The sequence below is a fragment of the Falco cherrug genome, chromosome 2 (genome assembly GCF_023634085.1).
Source record: "Falco cherrug isolate bFalChe1 chromosome 2, bFalChe1.pri, whole genome shotgun sequence".
NCBI lineage: Eukaryota > Metazoa > Chordata > Aves > Falconiformes > Falconidae > Falco > Falco cherrug.
The window spans coordinates 27,268,002-27,283,540 of record NC_073698.1 but is presented as its reverse complement, the minus strand read 5'-3'; the positions used below and the strand labels follow the sequence as shown (position 1 = coordinate 27,283,540).

Here is a 15,539-nt window from a genome sequence, read left to right as displayed (position 1 = left end):
CACTAGCACAGACCACCAGAAATACAGTGTAGAGGACTGAAGGCAGTGGGTTGATCAGCACTGGTAACATGCAGCTGTGGCATTGCCTCAGCGATTGACATGGATGATGTGCAGATGTAGCTTGTTCTGCTAAGCAGTTAAATAGTCCTAAGGACTGTGGGAGAGGGGGTTGGGTGGAGGAGGAGGGTGGTCTGGCCTCTGGAGCAAGGAGAAACAGCAGGGCCAGGGGAATCTGACTGAAGGTAAAGCCTTGTTGCAGCCTGATAGCTTGCTTGTGCTGCAACAATTGGTGCCCAGTGTGAGGCTGACTGAGTTGGACTCTGACTACAGCTGGTGCCCAACATAACTGAGACAAGCTGAAGAACCTGCAACCCATAACAGACACCATGAGGTGAGCTGTTGCAACGAATTGGTATGGGTATATTGCAATATTTGTTGTCTGTCTTGACTGAAATTGCAACTTTTGGTACCCAATGTAGATGGGGACTAATTGATATGGGTACAGAAGAAGAAAATTCCACTTTAACAATGCTTATAGATAAAGAAGTGTAAAGTATAATAAGGCAATAAGAACTTTGCTAGGCTGGTACAAAAAAAATGATGTGCTGTTTATGCTGAAAAATGTCTCTAGTGTTCAGACATGGCAAAATGCTGGAAAATTTCTTTTTGAGGCTGCCTCAAGGGGCAATGAAACTGCAACAACATTGCTAACAACATGGAGATTAGTCTTAGACCTGCTAGAACAACTAAATGTGGACAGGGAGACAAATTCTGTATTTTCAATGCTTTTGGAAATATTTGAAAATAGAGGTGTAGAATATGACAAAATGGCAATAAGAATTCTGCTAGTGTAGTGTAAAATGTATGATTTGCCAGTTACAGTGAAAAAGGTTTTCAGCATTCAGACACAGCAAAGTGTTGGAAAGGTACTTTTTGAGGCTGCTTTGAGGGGAGACAAAATTGCCACAGCTTCGTTAACAGCATGGAGATTGTTCTAGCAAATCTATGATCAATCAGATGTGGACAGAGAAATAAAGCCTATATTAACAATGCTAATAGAAATATTTGAAAATAAAGGCATAAAGTATGATGAGATGGCAATAAGAACTCTGCTAGGGTGGTGTAAAAGGAATAACTTGCCTGTTACAGTAAAAAATGTCTCCAGCATTCAGATATGGCAAAGTGCTAGATTGTTACTTTTTGGGGCTGCCACGAGAGGGAACAAAATTGCTACAACATCATTGACAACATGGAGATTGGTCTTCTATTTACTAGAATGATCAGAAGCAGACAAGGAGGCAAAGGCTGCGGCTGAAATAGCCACATCCCTGGTTGCAGAGATGATGCCCAATAAGGTACCTTCAGCACCACTGGATTCTCTGCCATCACCTGATTCACACAGTCGGGGCTGGCAGGAGAAGCAGAGCAGTGCCGGGTCAAGTGGGCAGAGTCTGTTCCCTTTGGGGCAGCAGTGAGATCCGGTCATCGTCCCATTGCCTGTCTGTGATCCCAAGCCATCTGTGATAGGTTTATCAGAGGAGACCTTGGGTCATGTTCAACAACCAGTCCAAATTACAACATTGGGACCAGATCCTGCCAAATTCTGGAAAAAATGTGGGAGCAAGCACTTGCAGAAGGGGATATCCATGCTGTAACCACCATGGGGGCAGGGTGTTAGCCTGCCCAGTGCTTTGAAAGGATGGTAAAGCTCCCCCCAAGTGGGAACCTTTCAACTGAGGAGTGATAAAGCTAAGATCAACCTGTATACAGTATGGAATAGGCTCACCTTACGCTCAATTGTTATGTAGCATTTTCACAGCAGAGCTTACTGCTCATGATTGCTGTTCAATTGCACAAATTATATTGACCCTTATGCAAATATTAATGTTTGAGTCAAATTGGAGGTGCTTGGCAAACAAGCAATCACTGATGAATTTAGAATACCCCCAGGATGATCCACATTTTGTGGCAGGGATTCCACAATTGATGGGGGAGGCTCCAGTTAACTCTGCTCAGTTACAAGCTCGCTTACATCCTTTAGTCCTGCAGCAGGGAAAAGAATTGGCTCTCCAAGCTTTATTGCAAGTTCCGGATCATGGCACTCCACAACAGTCATGGACCACAATAAAACAAGGCCCATGGGATTTAATTACCTGTGGATGAGGGTATGCTTGTCTCCACAGATGCAGGGCTGTGGTGGCTTAAGCCTCTTTTAGACCCTAGAATTGACAAGAGGACATCAGATATTGGCTGTTCCACAGACCCCTTGGGAGGAGAGTCACAACATCTGCGTGACCCTGATGCAGAGGCTGAAATCAGATGTAGCTTTGTGCCTTAACTCAACCTGAACAGTCTTCCCACATACCCTGCCAAGGGCCCTACAATAGATGATAGACATGGTTCTTTTTGGTTAAAAATGAAAAGGGGGAACTGTAGAGGACTGAAGGCAGTGGGTTGATCAGCACTGATAACATGCAGCTGTGGCCTTGCCTCGGAGGCAGTGGGTTGATTGACATGGATGATGTGCAGCTGTAGCTCATTCTGCTAAGTGGTTAAATAGCCCTGAGGAGTGTGGGGATCAGATGGAGGAGGAGCAGGGTGGTCTGACTTCCTCTCTGGAGGAAGGAGATACAGCAGACAGTAGAATCTGACCAATGCTAAAGCCTTGTTGCAGCCTACTAGTTTGATTGTGCTGCAACAATACAGGACAGATGTGCACAGTGATGTTCAGCACAGTGCAGCTCATCTTCAGCAAGTTTCATTTCTTTTGAGGTAACAAACTCATTCAGCGCTGTCCTAACAAGCACTCCCTGTGTCCCTTTTCTACTTTGAGGGTTTGTTGGGTTTTTAAAATACATTTAATCATAACTGTTCACCTAAATACTTTCATAAGCTGACCATTTAAACCAAAAGCAAATACTTTATTCTACAATATCAGCTCATTACATTTTCACATATAGTCTCTGACACACTGAAAAAAGTAATATGATGTTAGTTAAAGCTAAAGTAACTTTCTGTAAGAAGAGCCTTGGAACACAAAAGTTTTAATGCCACCTAGTCACAGCTAGCTATTTGAGTATAGAAAAAAACCCAACCTAACAACATACAAATCTAACAGAAAAGAACAGGCTTTGGTTTTGTTTTTTTAAAGAAAAAAAAAAAGATTTTACTCAAACACTTATTGGTCCAGAACTGTTGATACAAAATTTTGATTTTTTTAAAAAGCAACTTTGACAATGCAAAATTCAATAAATCCCTACTGAACAAATTCTATACATACACAAAGCACAGCTTGTAAAAATTCGTAAGACTAACAAATACTCCTGAAGAGAGATATAGTGGATCAAATTGCTGCAACATCCAAGTAATACTTCAATAAGTACCCCACACCATTCAGATAACCTCTGTTCAGAAATGTGGTTTAATACACAACTTTGTTTTAAAAACAAGATGTGGGATTCAACACTTACATAACACAGTGTTTAGATTCTTAACACAATCAATTGCAAGTCCATCTGAATTGCCTGAAAACCTGCAGTCTAACACTTGTTGATTATATATCAGTTGTCTTGATGGAAGAATTTGAACTATGCTCTTTTTTTAGAGGGCAAAATCTACATAAAGGAAAATAATGCACAATTACATTTTAGGTTTTGGATGCATTTGCTATTAAAAGTTAAAAACTTTTAACATTTAATGTAGTCACTTAAAATGAGTGATACTCTTATCTGTAATTAAGTTATATTTCACATATCAGAGGTTGGTCCTTACAAATAACTCCACAAAACAAGTCCCAACTTTGTCGTGTATGTGCCACCTAATTCTTCTCTAAAGCTTTTTACCATTTATCTCTTTTGGAACTTTTAAAGGGAAATTATTTTACATGCTTTACAATGCAGACAATGAGTATTTCAAACCTGTAGATAATTAATACATAGCAGGAGGATCACCTGATTTGCACTTTTCTGAGCCACTGGATCAACTTCTTGATGGCATATTGTCTTTGCCTTTAGTGCAATATTCTACTGGACATAAGTTTCTCATATCCCTGAGCAATCGCTGTTAGGTCATGCCACCAGACTGGCTCAAATTCAGGACTTTATTTCACAACTTCCATAGAAAGTAACTGACTTCCTTCAATGATTGTCATCAAAGAGCGACTTTGTTAAACAGTAAATCCTTACATAGAAAAAATGTTAATTTCATGGAAGACTTTGGTAGGAGAAGGGTGTACAGCTAAACATTACTAATAAACAAATTTCTACTTAAAAAAATCAAACATTAAAATGAAGTTTTAAAAAGAATCAAAAAATAGACTCCTCCAGATTTCCTCACAAGTTTGCAGACACCCAAGCAGCTCAAAGCCTCAAAAGTGCAAACAAGAAACAGGTAAAATACACAACAGCAGCAACTTTAGTTTTTCTTTAAACACTGCGATTCTTTGTATTTATATAAAATACACATTCTGTTTGTCCTTCAGCACCAGACTCATCTGCAGGTCACTGATCTGATTACCCAGGTGCTCCTTGAAACTGTTGCTGCCTTTGTTCCAAAGCCTGCTGACTTAACAGTTGCTGTTGTTTCTGTAGAAACTGCACTACTTCTGGACTTCTGAGCAGGGACTGCAAGAAAGAGAAAGCAAACTTTAAAGAGCTCCCATATATTAAATAGCTATGATAGTGACTATAATATTTTTCCATTAAATCAATTTGTCCATTACCCATTGTTGTGGTCTAACTTCCATAGGCAACTAAGCATCACACAGCCTCTTGCTCAGTCCCCCCTCAGTGGGACCAAGCACTGCTCAGCAATAACTAAAACATCAATCACTGTGTTATCGACACTGTTTTCCATCACAAACTCAAAACATAGCCCCATACAAGCTACTGTGAAGAAAATTAACTGTATACTAGCTCAAACCAGTGCACCCATATAAATAAGAGTTCAATTAAATGCTGAAGAATTACAAAACATGCTCACAAAAAATATCTAGAAACTGTTTCAGGACACCAGCAGGTTACCCAGAAGCAACATTCATACACATCCTGAAAGCAGATTCAGAATGTAAAGAACAGATAATATTGCAAAAATCATCAAGAGAGCAAACAGATGTGATCTACTGACATACTGAAAACAAACTCTTTTCAATTGCGCTTCAGTTTTGGTCCACTTTCTACATTTCCCATCAAAGACAGCTCAAACACTGTAATAAATAAAATACTGTAATTCTACAGCAAAACTCATGTGCCTGTCAGACTCAAACATCTGGACAATGCTCTTAGTCACATGGTGTAGTTTTAGTCTGTTCTGTGAGGAGCAGGGAGTTGGACTCAGTGTCCCTTACTAACTTGAGACACTCTGGGATTCTATGTTCATTGAATGTTCAGTAATTTCCCAATATTTCAAAACAGCAGCCCAGCCACAAGGAATGCGTTAAAACCCAAACCTATACCTTCAGTCAAAAGGCAAAATGTCTAAAACTACTGGCATCTGGCCTAAACAGTTGCAGTCTGTGATCCAACTCCAGTTGTTCACTCTCATTCCTGGAGGGTGGCAGCACAAGTGTTTGTAAAGGTCAAATGGCAAATCAGGTTGGGAATGGATCATTCCAGAAACTAATGCTGGAAAAGGTTATTTTTCAGCTGAATTAATTCCCTAGGCTGCTTGCTCATTATGCATGGTTACTTCACTGATGCAACCAAAGAAGTACTGCAACTCTGTAACCCCGATTTACATTCAAAAGGACCAGCAACTACCAGGGCAGGGTCTAGAACTTTATGCTTTTAGGGGCAATTCTGCAGATGTTTTAATTGAAAACAACCATTCCGCATAACTCACACCTACAGCAGCACTGAACAGGTAAGATTAGTGAATCGGCCACTGAAAGCAGCTACTAATAACAAACAAGCTCACCGAACAGATGGGCAGCCACCTTTTCCTTACCGTACATTAGCTTTATCGAGTCACTTCACTGCACAAGGTAGTTCTGCAGTAAGTACTTCTTTATCTGCTGCTGGTTTATGACATTAAGGTGCTTCAGATTCTCTATCCACAACTTGCTGCTTCTCAGCCCCTTGCCTCTGTTTCTATGTCTTTATCCAGTGCAAGCTCCACATCCAGATGGATCACCACCAAAACCTCTCCTCACAGAGATTAATCACGTGCAAGAAACATATGAGTGAGCACAAAGGACTTGGCACTTCTAAGTGATAAACCTGCAGGCAGCTACCAGTGACATGCAGTAACTTTCACGTGCAGGAACAAGAGGTATGGAACAGACTTGGATGCAACAGGCCATGACAGATCTTTCTGGGTCACCATAAAACCCTCAGGCCTTGTGCTGTGTAGATAGGCACAAAAGAAAGAAGACATTCTAGAAGAAATAATGCTGAATGACAGAAATCGGGACAGAGCCGAGAAAGAAGCAAGAATCAGATCAAAGAGAATCTGAATCTCACTTCACCAGAACACTGCAAGGAAACTTCAGTTCTTGAAGAGCTTTAACATAACTCTGTGCAAAAGTTCTCAACATCTATTTAAAGAGCTTCTTGCTACTCTATTTCTAGAAAAAATGATGTTTCATTAATAAAATACCTTTCAAGTTAAATTAAAAGCCACTTAAATAGAAACAGACAGGAAAGGGTACAACAATTCTGTAAGCGAGACATGAAAAACAACAGATAACGTGAAAAATAAACTCCATAGTTCATTATCTTCTTCTTGTAAAAACTGAAGAGCTACAGATACTCCTCTGAGTTCTGGTCATAATCATTAAGTAAGTGCTATACGATTGTGAAAGAATTCAAGAAAATAAATCTATATAGCCGTATACTTAAGACTAATGTTTCTCTAAAGACTTTTCAAATTTCTGAACAAGCACTACAGCACTTTAATGAGGATTATTAAATTGTTTTGCATAGATAACAGAGAACAGGCAAACAGTCCCATTAGCTTCTGGAGAAAGGAGACTGTCAAAACCAGTAACATACAAAGTCGTAATGAAGAAGCCAAAGGAAAAGTACTGAATTATTTCCCTTCCCTGGGCTTAATTCTTTAAATAAAGGAGCAACAAGTGTTTAAAAAAACCCCTTACAACACATGCCATTCATGCAGCCTACAAACATTACAAGTCATACTGCTTGCTTACATAGCTTGTTTTATCAACGTATATGCAATTTTAAGTGTGATATGATACATCTACAACTTTTAAAACACACTACAGTAATTACAAGCTTTCATCAGACCTAAAGTCCATGTGTTGATCTATTTAACGCTTTACAGAAAAGTTGGTTTAACAAGTTAAAAACATCTCAAGTTATACTACAAGCATTATCTACCCTAACGACATAACCGCATCTATTTAGTACTATCAAAATACTCTAGTTAATGTGGCACTGATCATTAAATTTAGTCATCTTAGTATTCTTCACAGAGGCAGACACACACATCTGCTCTGCAGCATATTTTAAATTTGAAAATACACGTAGTAAGTGTATGATCATTAAACTGATTTTCACCTTTCACAAGGGTGACAGTTAAACATTGTTACACTGCCTTTAATTATGTGAGTTCAAAACCTGCAAGAAACAAAACTTACCAGCCTCTTTTTATTCAATACTTGTTCTAGAAGAGTAGGTCTTGCTGGACGATCTCCAATGGATCCTGTTCTCTGTTTTGTAACAGAAACTGAACCTTCAACACTATCCTGCACATGAAAGAAAATAAATAGAGAAGACTATAAACCCTGATACAATCATACATTTATTTTTCACAACAGAAAGTCACAAGAGTAAAAAACATTTGCCTCATTAATCCGCAGAGGAAAGGAACAGCACAAGAATAGAAATGTATCTATTCAAGAACTGGCATCTTCTTTCCATGTTATTTTCACAATTTCACCAGTCACAGTGAAGCAACGCAGCTGAGTTAGCCTTCCAAATTGCAAAAATAACCAGGTTACTACAGCTAGTTGATGGCTTGAATTTATTTGATTGCATCTTTTAAAAATGAAGTAATTCACAACAGCTCAATCTCCATCTTGTGGAAGTGAATGATACTTAACGTAAGCAGTTGGGTAGGAATGACAATAATACTTTTAATAGCCAAATAAAACCCCACATACTTCAGAATACTATTATGAAGTCACCAAATCCACAGACAAGAGACAGTAAAATCTACATTTTTTTCTTTGTAAGTTTATTCTGTTCCTCGTACAATCACCAGTCATACGAATTAGACTGTCTTCTAAACAACCTGACTCTATAATTTACTGTAGAGAAAAGATTCGTGGTTTGGAAAATTTCAAGCAATGTTGATTGCTGTGTATTAAATTCACAACTTGGTAACACTTCCATTTACCTGATGGCAAGTGTCAAGCAACAAAACCACCACCACCAATAAAGTTATCCCAGTATCTTTTACTTCAATCCTGTAAACAGAAGTAAAAAATGAAGCTTCTATTTCAAATCTGACTCTGACCTCACAAGACAACAGTATCTTGTGGGGCCTTGATAGGCACCACTGTAAAAAAGCACACTAAATTTAGCACTAAATATCCTGCCTTCTTCTGCAAGTTCAGGCCTTAATTCCATAAGATTCAGAGCAACCTGCACTTGCAGAAACCGGGAGAAAATAACCTACTCTCTTTCAACATGCAATAATCACTGTTTCATGTTACAGATCAAAAAGTCTTAACCCCTCACTACATCAAATGCAGCAATTTTACCCTCCTCCTACACTGTCCCCTTTTCTGAACTAGTGCAAGTATTCATCATGAACTGAGCATGATAGATTATTAGGAAAGGAAGAGAGAAGAGGGAAAACCAACCTGGTATATAAATCTAGAATTCACCTACATCTTGAATACTGTGAGCAGTTTCCGCTCTCTCACCTAAGAAGCATAGCTACTAGAACTAGAGAAGATATATAGAATGGCAACAAGGATGATGAAAGTAGGTAACTTTTTACTTGGAAACAAGCATGCTATGCATTTTCACTCTGAGAATGAAATTACTTAAGAGTAAGCCTACCAAGTAAGTGTCACAAACTGAACAGGAAGAATTAGTTGATCACTGTATCTTCTAATGTAACTAGCAAATTAAGTTAGCAGCAATCAGGTTCAAAACCAAGAGGGGGATCATTCGAACCAGGCTGCAGACCTGAAGAAGCTATCAGAATGTAATTGATTCTGAGAGTTTACAAGGATTCAACAAAAATCCAAAGTAGCACAGGGAACAAACTTCATTTAAGTTACAGAATACATCAGAAGACTCACACCTATCTCAGCAAGTCCTTTGAGCTGAAAGAGAAGAAAGCTGGGAGAATATTCCCTAGTATCATCACATACACTTGCCTTTTTCTTATGCACCTGCTTCATGGCAGCTTTTGCAGCTAGACAGAAAAAAAAAAAAAGTTCTTTGGTGTGACACCCCGTACTGTTACTATTAAATTTATATGAAGAAAAACTGAAAAATGCAAAGGGTTTTGATGGTTAGTTTGCAGTTAGATCAGTTCGCAGTCACACAACTCCAGAGACAGCTGTGCCAACAAAAATGTGTTGCTTTTAGCAGCAGTGCCAGGTAAAGAGTTTTTTCTTTTGACAACCGCTGTTTTATACTCCTTTCAAGCACAAACTAGCCAGCACCTTCAAAAGTAAACCCACTCCCCTCTCTCTAGCTCATCCAAATACAAGATCTTAAATCTAACTCAGTACAAGCAACCATCAATCAGAAACTGTGTTACTGTGGCTGAGTCACAAACTGTAGGAAAAAAAAACACCTAAAAACTTGAACATCGGCAGCAGTTCTCCTGCTGACTGTATTTTCCCATCTAAAAAATACACAGAAGTTTATGAAAGTAAGTATGAACTATCAGTGGTTTAAATATTTAACTGCCATTTTATATATATATATATATATATATAAAATAATCAAGTATTTGAAGAACCTGCAACGGATTTTTATACACAATATAATCTGATACCCAACAGCTGTTGTGATTTTAAAACCCTGCATTTCAGTACCAGCTGGGCAAGCAGACTGACATCGCTCTTGGATCTGTACTTTCATCTTTCCTTCTGCGAAATAAGCACAGGCTGCACGGCACGGTACCTATCAGCAAGAACGTTTTACCTGCAGCGCTCTGGTATTGCTGTTAAGTTGCTACAATTTATATCAGAGAAGAAAAAAGAAACGGGGTTTGCTTTGACACCAGAGGAAGAGTGACCTCCAGGGCTGCCCTGGATTTCTGCCCTTCCCTCTGGACAGCATGGTCCCACTCCGTCTGGCAGACGCCGGTTTCCCACGGCACGCCCCCTCCCCCGGGTGACACACGGCGCCCGGGCTGCCCCCGTCCCCCCGCCCGCCCGCCGGTGCCTCACCTCGGCCCGCGGGCCGCCCCCCGCGGCGGCCGCCCCGCCGCCCCCCAGGGCCTGGTCGCTCTTCTTGCGCTTGTACTTGTCCTTGTAGATCTTGTTGCGGTGGCGCTTGCACATCCAGGGCTTGCGCTGCTTCACCACCTGCGTGGTGGTCTCGCTGCAGCCCTGGTAGGTGCAGCTCTTGCAGCCGCCGCCCGCCGCCGCCGCCGCCGGCGCCTCCTCCTCCTCCAGCTCCTCCGGGCTGGCCGTGCTCTCGCCGCCCGCCGCCTCGCCCTCCTCCCCCGCCTCCACCTCGCCGTCGCCGGCCCCCCCCAGCTCGTAAAACAACATGAGGCCGCCACTACCGGAGGGCGGCAGCGGCGGGTCGGCGCTCGGGAGCGGCAGCACCCCCCCCGCGGCCCCGGCCGCCGCCTCCTCGCCGCCGCACGGCTGCATCACGAGCAGCGCCAGCTGCTGCTGCTGCGGCGGCGGCGGCGAGGAGGAGGCGGAGGAGGGAGCGGCGGCGGGGCTGGCCCGCAGGGCGCCGGTAACCGAGCCCGCCGCGCCCGCCGGCGCCTCAGCCCCCAGCCCCGCCGCGCCGCGCGCACCGCGCATGTGCCGGCGCCGCGTCGCGGGGGGAGGCGAGCGCGCGGGCTGCGCGTGGCCGGGGCGCGCCGGGCGGGCGGGGTCACGTGCGCGGCGGTGCTGAGGGGAAGGGGCCGCGCGCGGCGCCCGACATGGCGGCAGCGGCGGGGCGGGGGCTGCGGGACGGTGCCGTGAGGCTGCGACAGCGCCGCCCGCGTGAAGCCGTCGCGGCTTCCCATGTGCAGGGACCGCCCCGTGCCCGTGTCGCGGCAGCCGGCGTGGCTTGGCGCTGCCGGCCTGCTCGGGCCCCGGCCTGCTGCTGTCCCCTGACGGCTGTCCGGGTCGAACCCGACCGGGCGCTGGCCCTGGGCTGCGCTGGTGACCTTGCTCGCCAGCCCCTTGCAGCTGCGGAACCGGGACCTGGGGGTGCAGTTTGGTTTCCTCTCCCACTTTGCCTTTTTATTGTGGCCGGCCTGCTGTTGCCCTGTAGCTCTCGGTTTGCTGCTCGTTGTCCTTCCTTTCCTTCGCTGGAGTATCGATTCTGCCCACAGCTCACTTCTTCGTGGCTCTTTGGACACTTTTTCCCTATTACAAGGTTCATCTGAGCAGCTAAGACCATCTTCACCGTATTTGTGTCACCTCAAATGCATTATTCCTAAGTAAACATCTACTATGAAAAAGTAAATGAATGCTGTATATGTAATCTTGGCAATTTTTTACTCCTCAATCCAGTCCTTTTTTTTTTTTTTTTTCTGCAAAATTCTTACATTTTATTCCAAGAAAAAAGTTGCTTTGTAATGCAACTGTCCTACCTACCTTCAGTTTTCCTCATACTTCCTTCTCCTGTGCCACACTGTCCTGGTTTCAGCTGGGATAGAGTTAATGTTTTTCTTCTTAGTAGCTAGTACAGTGCTGTGTTTTGACTATGATGTGAGGTTGATAAAACACTGATGGTTTTAGTTGTTGCTAGGTGATGTTTATACTAAATCAAGGACTTTTGGGTTCCTTGGGCCCTGCCAGCCAGAGGCAGGGGGACACAGCCAGGACAGGTGACCCAAACTAGCCAGAGCGGTATTCCATACCATATGATGTCATGCTGAGTATATAGGCTGGGGGAAGGAGGGGAGGACATTCAGAGTGATGGTGTTTGTCTTCCCAAGTAATCGTTACACCTGATGGAGCTATCCTGGGTATGGCAGAACACCTGCCTGCCCATGGGTAGTGGTGAATGAATTCCTTGTGTTGCTTTGCTTGCGTGTGTGGTTTTTGCTTTACCTATTAAATTGTTCTTATCTCAACTCAGGAGTTTTACATTCCTTTCTGGTCCTCCTTCCCATCCCTCTGAGTGAGGGGGAGTGAGCAGGCAGCTGCGTGGTACCTGGTTGCTGGCCAGAATTAAACCATGACACGCAGGCACTGGGTTTTCCTCGCTCCTGCAGAGAAGTCCCACTGACCTCCATCCCCCTGATCACCTGCTGTTTGCCCACCTCCATTTTTCTTGCCTCCTTACTCCCGGTGGGTTCTTGCCATTCTTGTTGCACACATTGGTTCATCCCATATTAAACAACAGCCCTGACTCCCGTTTGTTCTCTGGCAATTGCCACAGCTCCCTTTTCCTGTCATTAGGGTAAATGATTATGCTGTTTACAGTTGTAGCCATTTGTTTTCACCCTTGATCACATCGTAATACAGTTCTCCAGCATTTGTCAAAATACCTAATGACATGAGATAGTCCTAGGCAGATCCCAGAGAACCGGGTAACTGTCCTCATTGCATTTGACCCAGCAGTCACTTTTAACACAGGTGAGATGACACCCAGTTCTACTGTTTAAACTGGAGTTCCAGACTATTTCATCAGTGGAGACTTACTTTCCCCACACCTGCCTCGATGTCTTTTCATCTTTGCTACAGCCATGCTGGGATGATTTACAAGGCCCTCTCTTTTGGACTCAGCCTTGCATCTGTGCCAGTAGTGAAACATATAAAAATTACGTGTAGCCTTGTTGTTCTACCTCTTACCTCTTCAGATGTGAGCTCCTTGAGGCACAGGTTTTCAGCAGATGTTTCTGGTTTTTTCACATTGTAGTTCCATTGAAATAATTTTAGTTTGTGGTTTTGGTAGGGTTTTATAGTTTTTGTGCTTAAAATGCATCTTGAAAGAATGCTTACTTAAAATTCAAAGTACTCCTGACATTAATTATAATAAAATCCAAAATAATAACAAAGCAAAACCAACAGCATTTTTCTCCAGTCAAACTCCCTGCAGATATCCACACCATAAATAATTAAAATGCAAATAAGAAATGGGAAGCTGATGCACTTTATGTCCCAGGAAGAACTGTTGCTTGTGCCCTCCTCCATCATTACTCTGAAGCCGCACCAAGACAGCTGGGTTTGGCACAGGCCAGTCAGATTAGTAGATTGAAACAGTTCAAGGCTAAATGTGAAAATTATTTCTGGAGTGAAGGTTTCCAAGCAAATGTTCTGCTGGAAATTCCCTCTCTTTTTGAATCAGTTGAATTCAGCCTCAGACACCCTGGTAACACATGGAGGTCTCATTAGAGAGTGTGCCTGGAAGCAGACTTCAACACCTTAGTTCTTGTTTTCCTCATCTAAGGAAACAACAAAAAAATCCAGAAAACTAACAATAACTTACAAAGATATTGAGGGTGTTAATTAATTAGCAAATCTATTTGATATTTAATGAGCCCCTCACTGGACTGCAATGTGAAGTATTATCCAAGTATTTTTAGCTCAGAACCTTATCATCTGCTTGCTTGAAGGCGTAGAAACATAAATAGGAATTAAATTGGTTACAACTAACAAATAAAGCCCCTCTTAAAAAAGCTACCATTTTTTTTTTTCTGCCTGGTTTGCTCAGAAAAGAGACATTGTGATGGAAAAGAAATCAAGCAAAGTATTAGTTTCCTTGGGCTGCACTTCTGGCAATCCAGCTCTTGGGGATGGAAGGTCATGTTTGGAAAATTTTGTCACTAGTCTATACATCATTGCCATGCATCCAGGAGCAGCTGCACCATGTTTTGCCTTGCCAGGTACAATTAAGAGGAGATGCCAAATATGATTACTGAAATCTAATAAATTCATTTGTCCTTAAGCTGACAGCTTGTTTTTTAAATAGATTCTGTAATTTTCTGTTCTCTTTCATTTGTGTTTGTGAAGTAGTTAATTTTAATGTTCTAGATTTCTGTGAAGTTCTTAATAACCAATTCTTAACTGACCTGGGAAACAACATGTATTTAAAAAACAGATGCAGGATAAGATTCAGGGAGGTAATCATCATTGGAGAGGCTGATCTGTCCTACGTACAGACTAAGACATTGCTAATGATTATAGCTGTGGTAATATTTTCAGACCGTGAAAGCTATTTCAGCATTTTCCTATGAGTGATGATACGAATTCTGTTCACTCAATATCTGTCTGTCTGTCTGTCTGTTACACAGAAGCACATTTGCCTTTATCATGTTTTTGAAGAGCGCAGGCCATACTAAGAAATTCTGTGGGAAGTGGGACTATGGAATTCATACATCTAGTGCTGTGGTATCCCTGCAAAGAAAGCATAATCTAAATGCAAATTATCTTGTAAACTTACTGCTCTGTTATAAAATTAAAAGGTCAACTCAAGGAGAGCATGAGTTTTTAACACAGATGTGAAAGGTACTTGAAAGATGCAAGGGAATGAAGGCTGCTGGAGGAACTTGAGAACTAATTTTTAAAGCACGTCTCGTTAGAAACAAGATTTGATGCAGGAATCAAAATGCAAGTATATACTCAAGAGAGATCTTTCTACTTTATTCTACCTCTTACTGCGTAGCAATCTCCCCATTTTATTCCTCCTACCTGCTCTTGGGGTTCCAGACAAGTTGCAGAGTGATACAGTCATGGAAAGGTTCAAACGTTCAGCAGCCTCAAATCAGATCTCTCAAAGCAAGGTGAAGTGCAAAACGATCAGTATGCTCACCGATACAGATTTCCAGGTGACAGTGAGTGCTGAAGTCTTACCATGAATAGCAAAGCAAATAACTTTAAGCTACTGTAGTCAGTTTATTAAAACTTGCTTTTCAGATAAGTGCACAGAAGTTTGATGACAATTTTATAAAATCTTATAAACACCCCTTTTTATAATATCCAAGTATTTCTGTTTCCCAACAATACTAGGAAGTCAGAAATTTATTGGGCTTTATGAATTACAGACAAATTTATTTTTGCAAATCATGGAAATTAAAGCCTCTTAAATAAGCAGAAGTTTGGTTTGCATATGGATATATATTCTGGTTTTAGTATATGCATGACATAAAATGGCCATCAGTAATGGGTTTCTTTTCCCAGACCCTTCTCATTTTGCATGGTTACCTTTGTCCCATGACAACAGATAAGTCTGTTGAAAGTAAGTCTCCCTTTTCATCTATTTACATTTAATTAGACATATAAATAAAAATAACAACTGGAATGCAATAAAAGCAATAAAAAAATAAAGCTGCATGAAAGTGTGCAGGACAGGAGTTAGAATATGCCTTGAACCTCGCATTGGACATTTATTAACCCCTGTGCTCTCAACAGCTTTAATTACTAGAACACTTCT

The 15,539-nt window shown here is 42.0% G+C and overlaps 1 protein-coding gene across 2 annotated transcripts in view; it reads right to left on the bottom strand.

Moving 5' to 3' along the window:
- Positions 1–11,395, bottom strand: part of RFXAP (regulatory factor X associated protein) — a 249,236-nt gene extending 237,841 nt beyond the window's left edge. Inside the window, exons 1-3 of one of the 2 annotated variants that reach the window (XR_008730879.1) lie at positions 10,379–10,996; positions 7,598–7,705; positions 3,685–4,622 (exon numbers count right to left, since the gene is read on the bottom strand). Coding sequence is in view for 1 of the 2 variants with exons in the window: in XM_055701942.1 (XP_055557917.1) it covers positions 4,512–4,622; positions 7,598–7,705; positions 10,379–10,969 (810 nt within the window). In the remaining variant the exon portion in view is untranslated. Of the gene's footprint in view, positions 1–2,909; positions 4,623–7,597; positions 7,706–10,378 lie in introns of those variants that run through there. The other variant, XM_055701942.1, reaches the window with a different exon arrangement.
- Between the last annotated feature and the right edge of the window lie 4,144 nt (positions 11,396–15,539).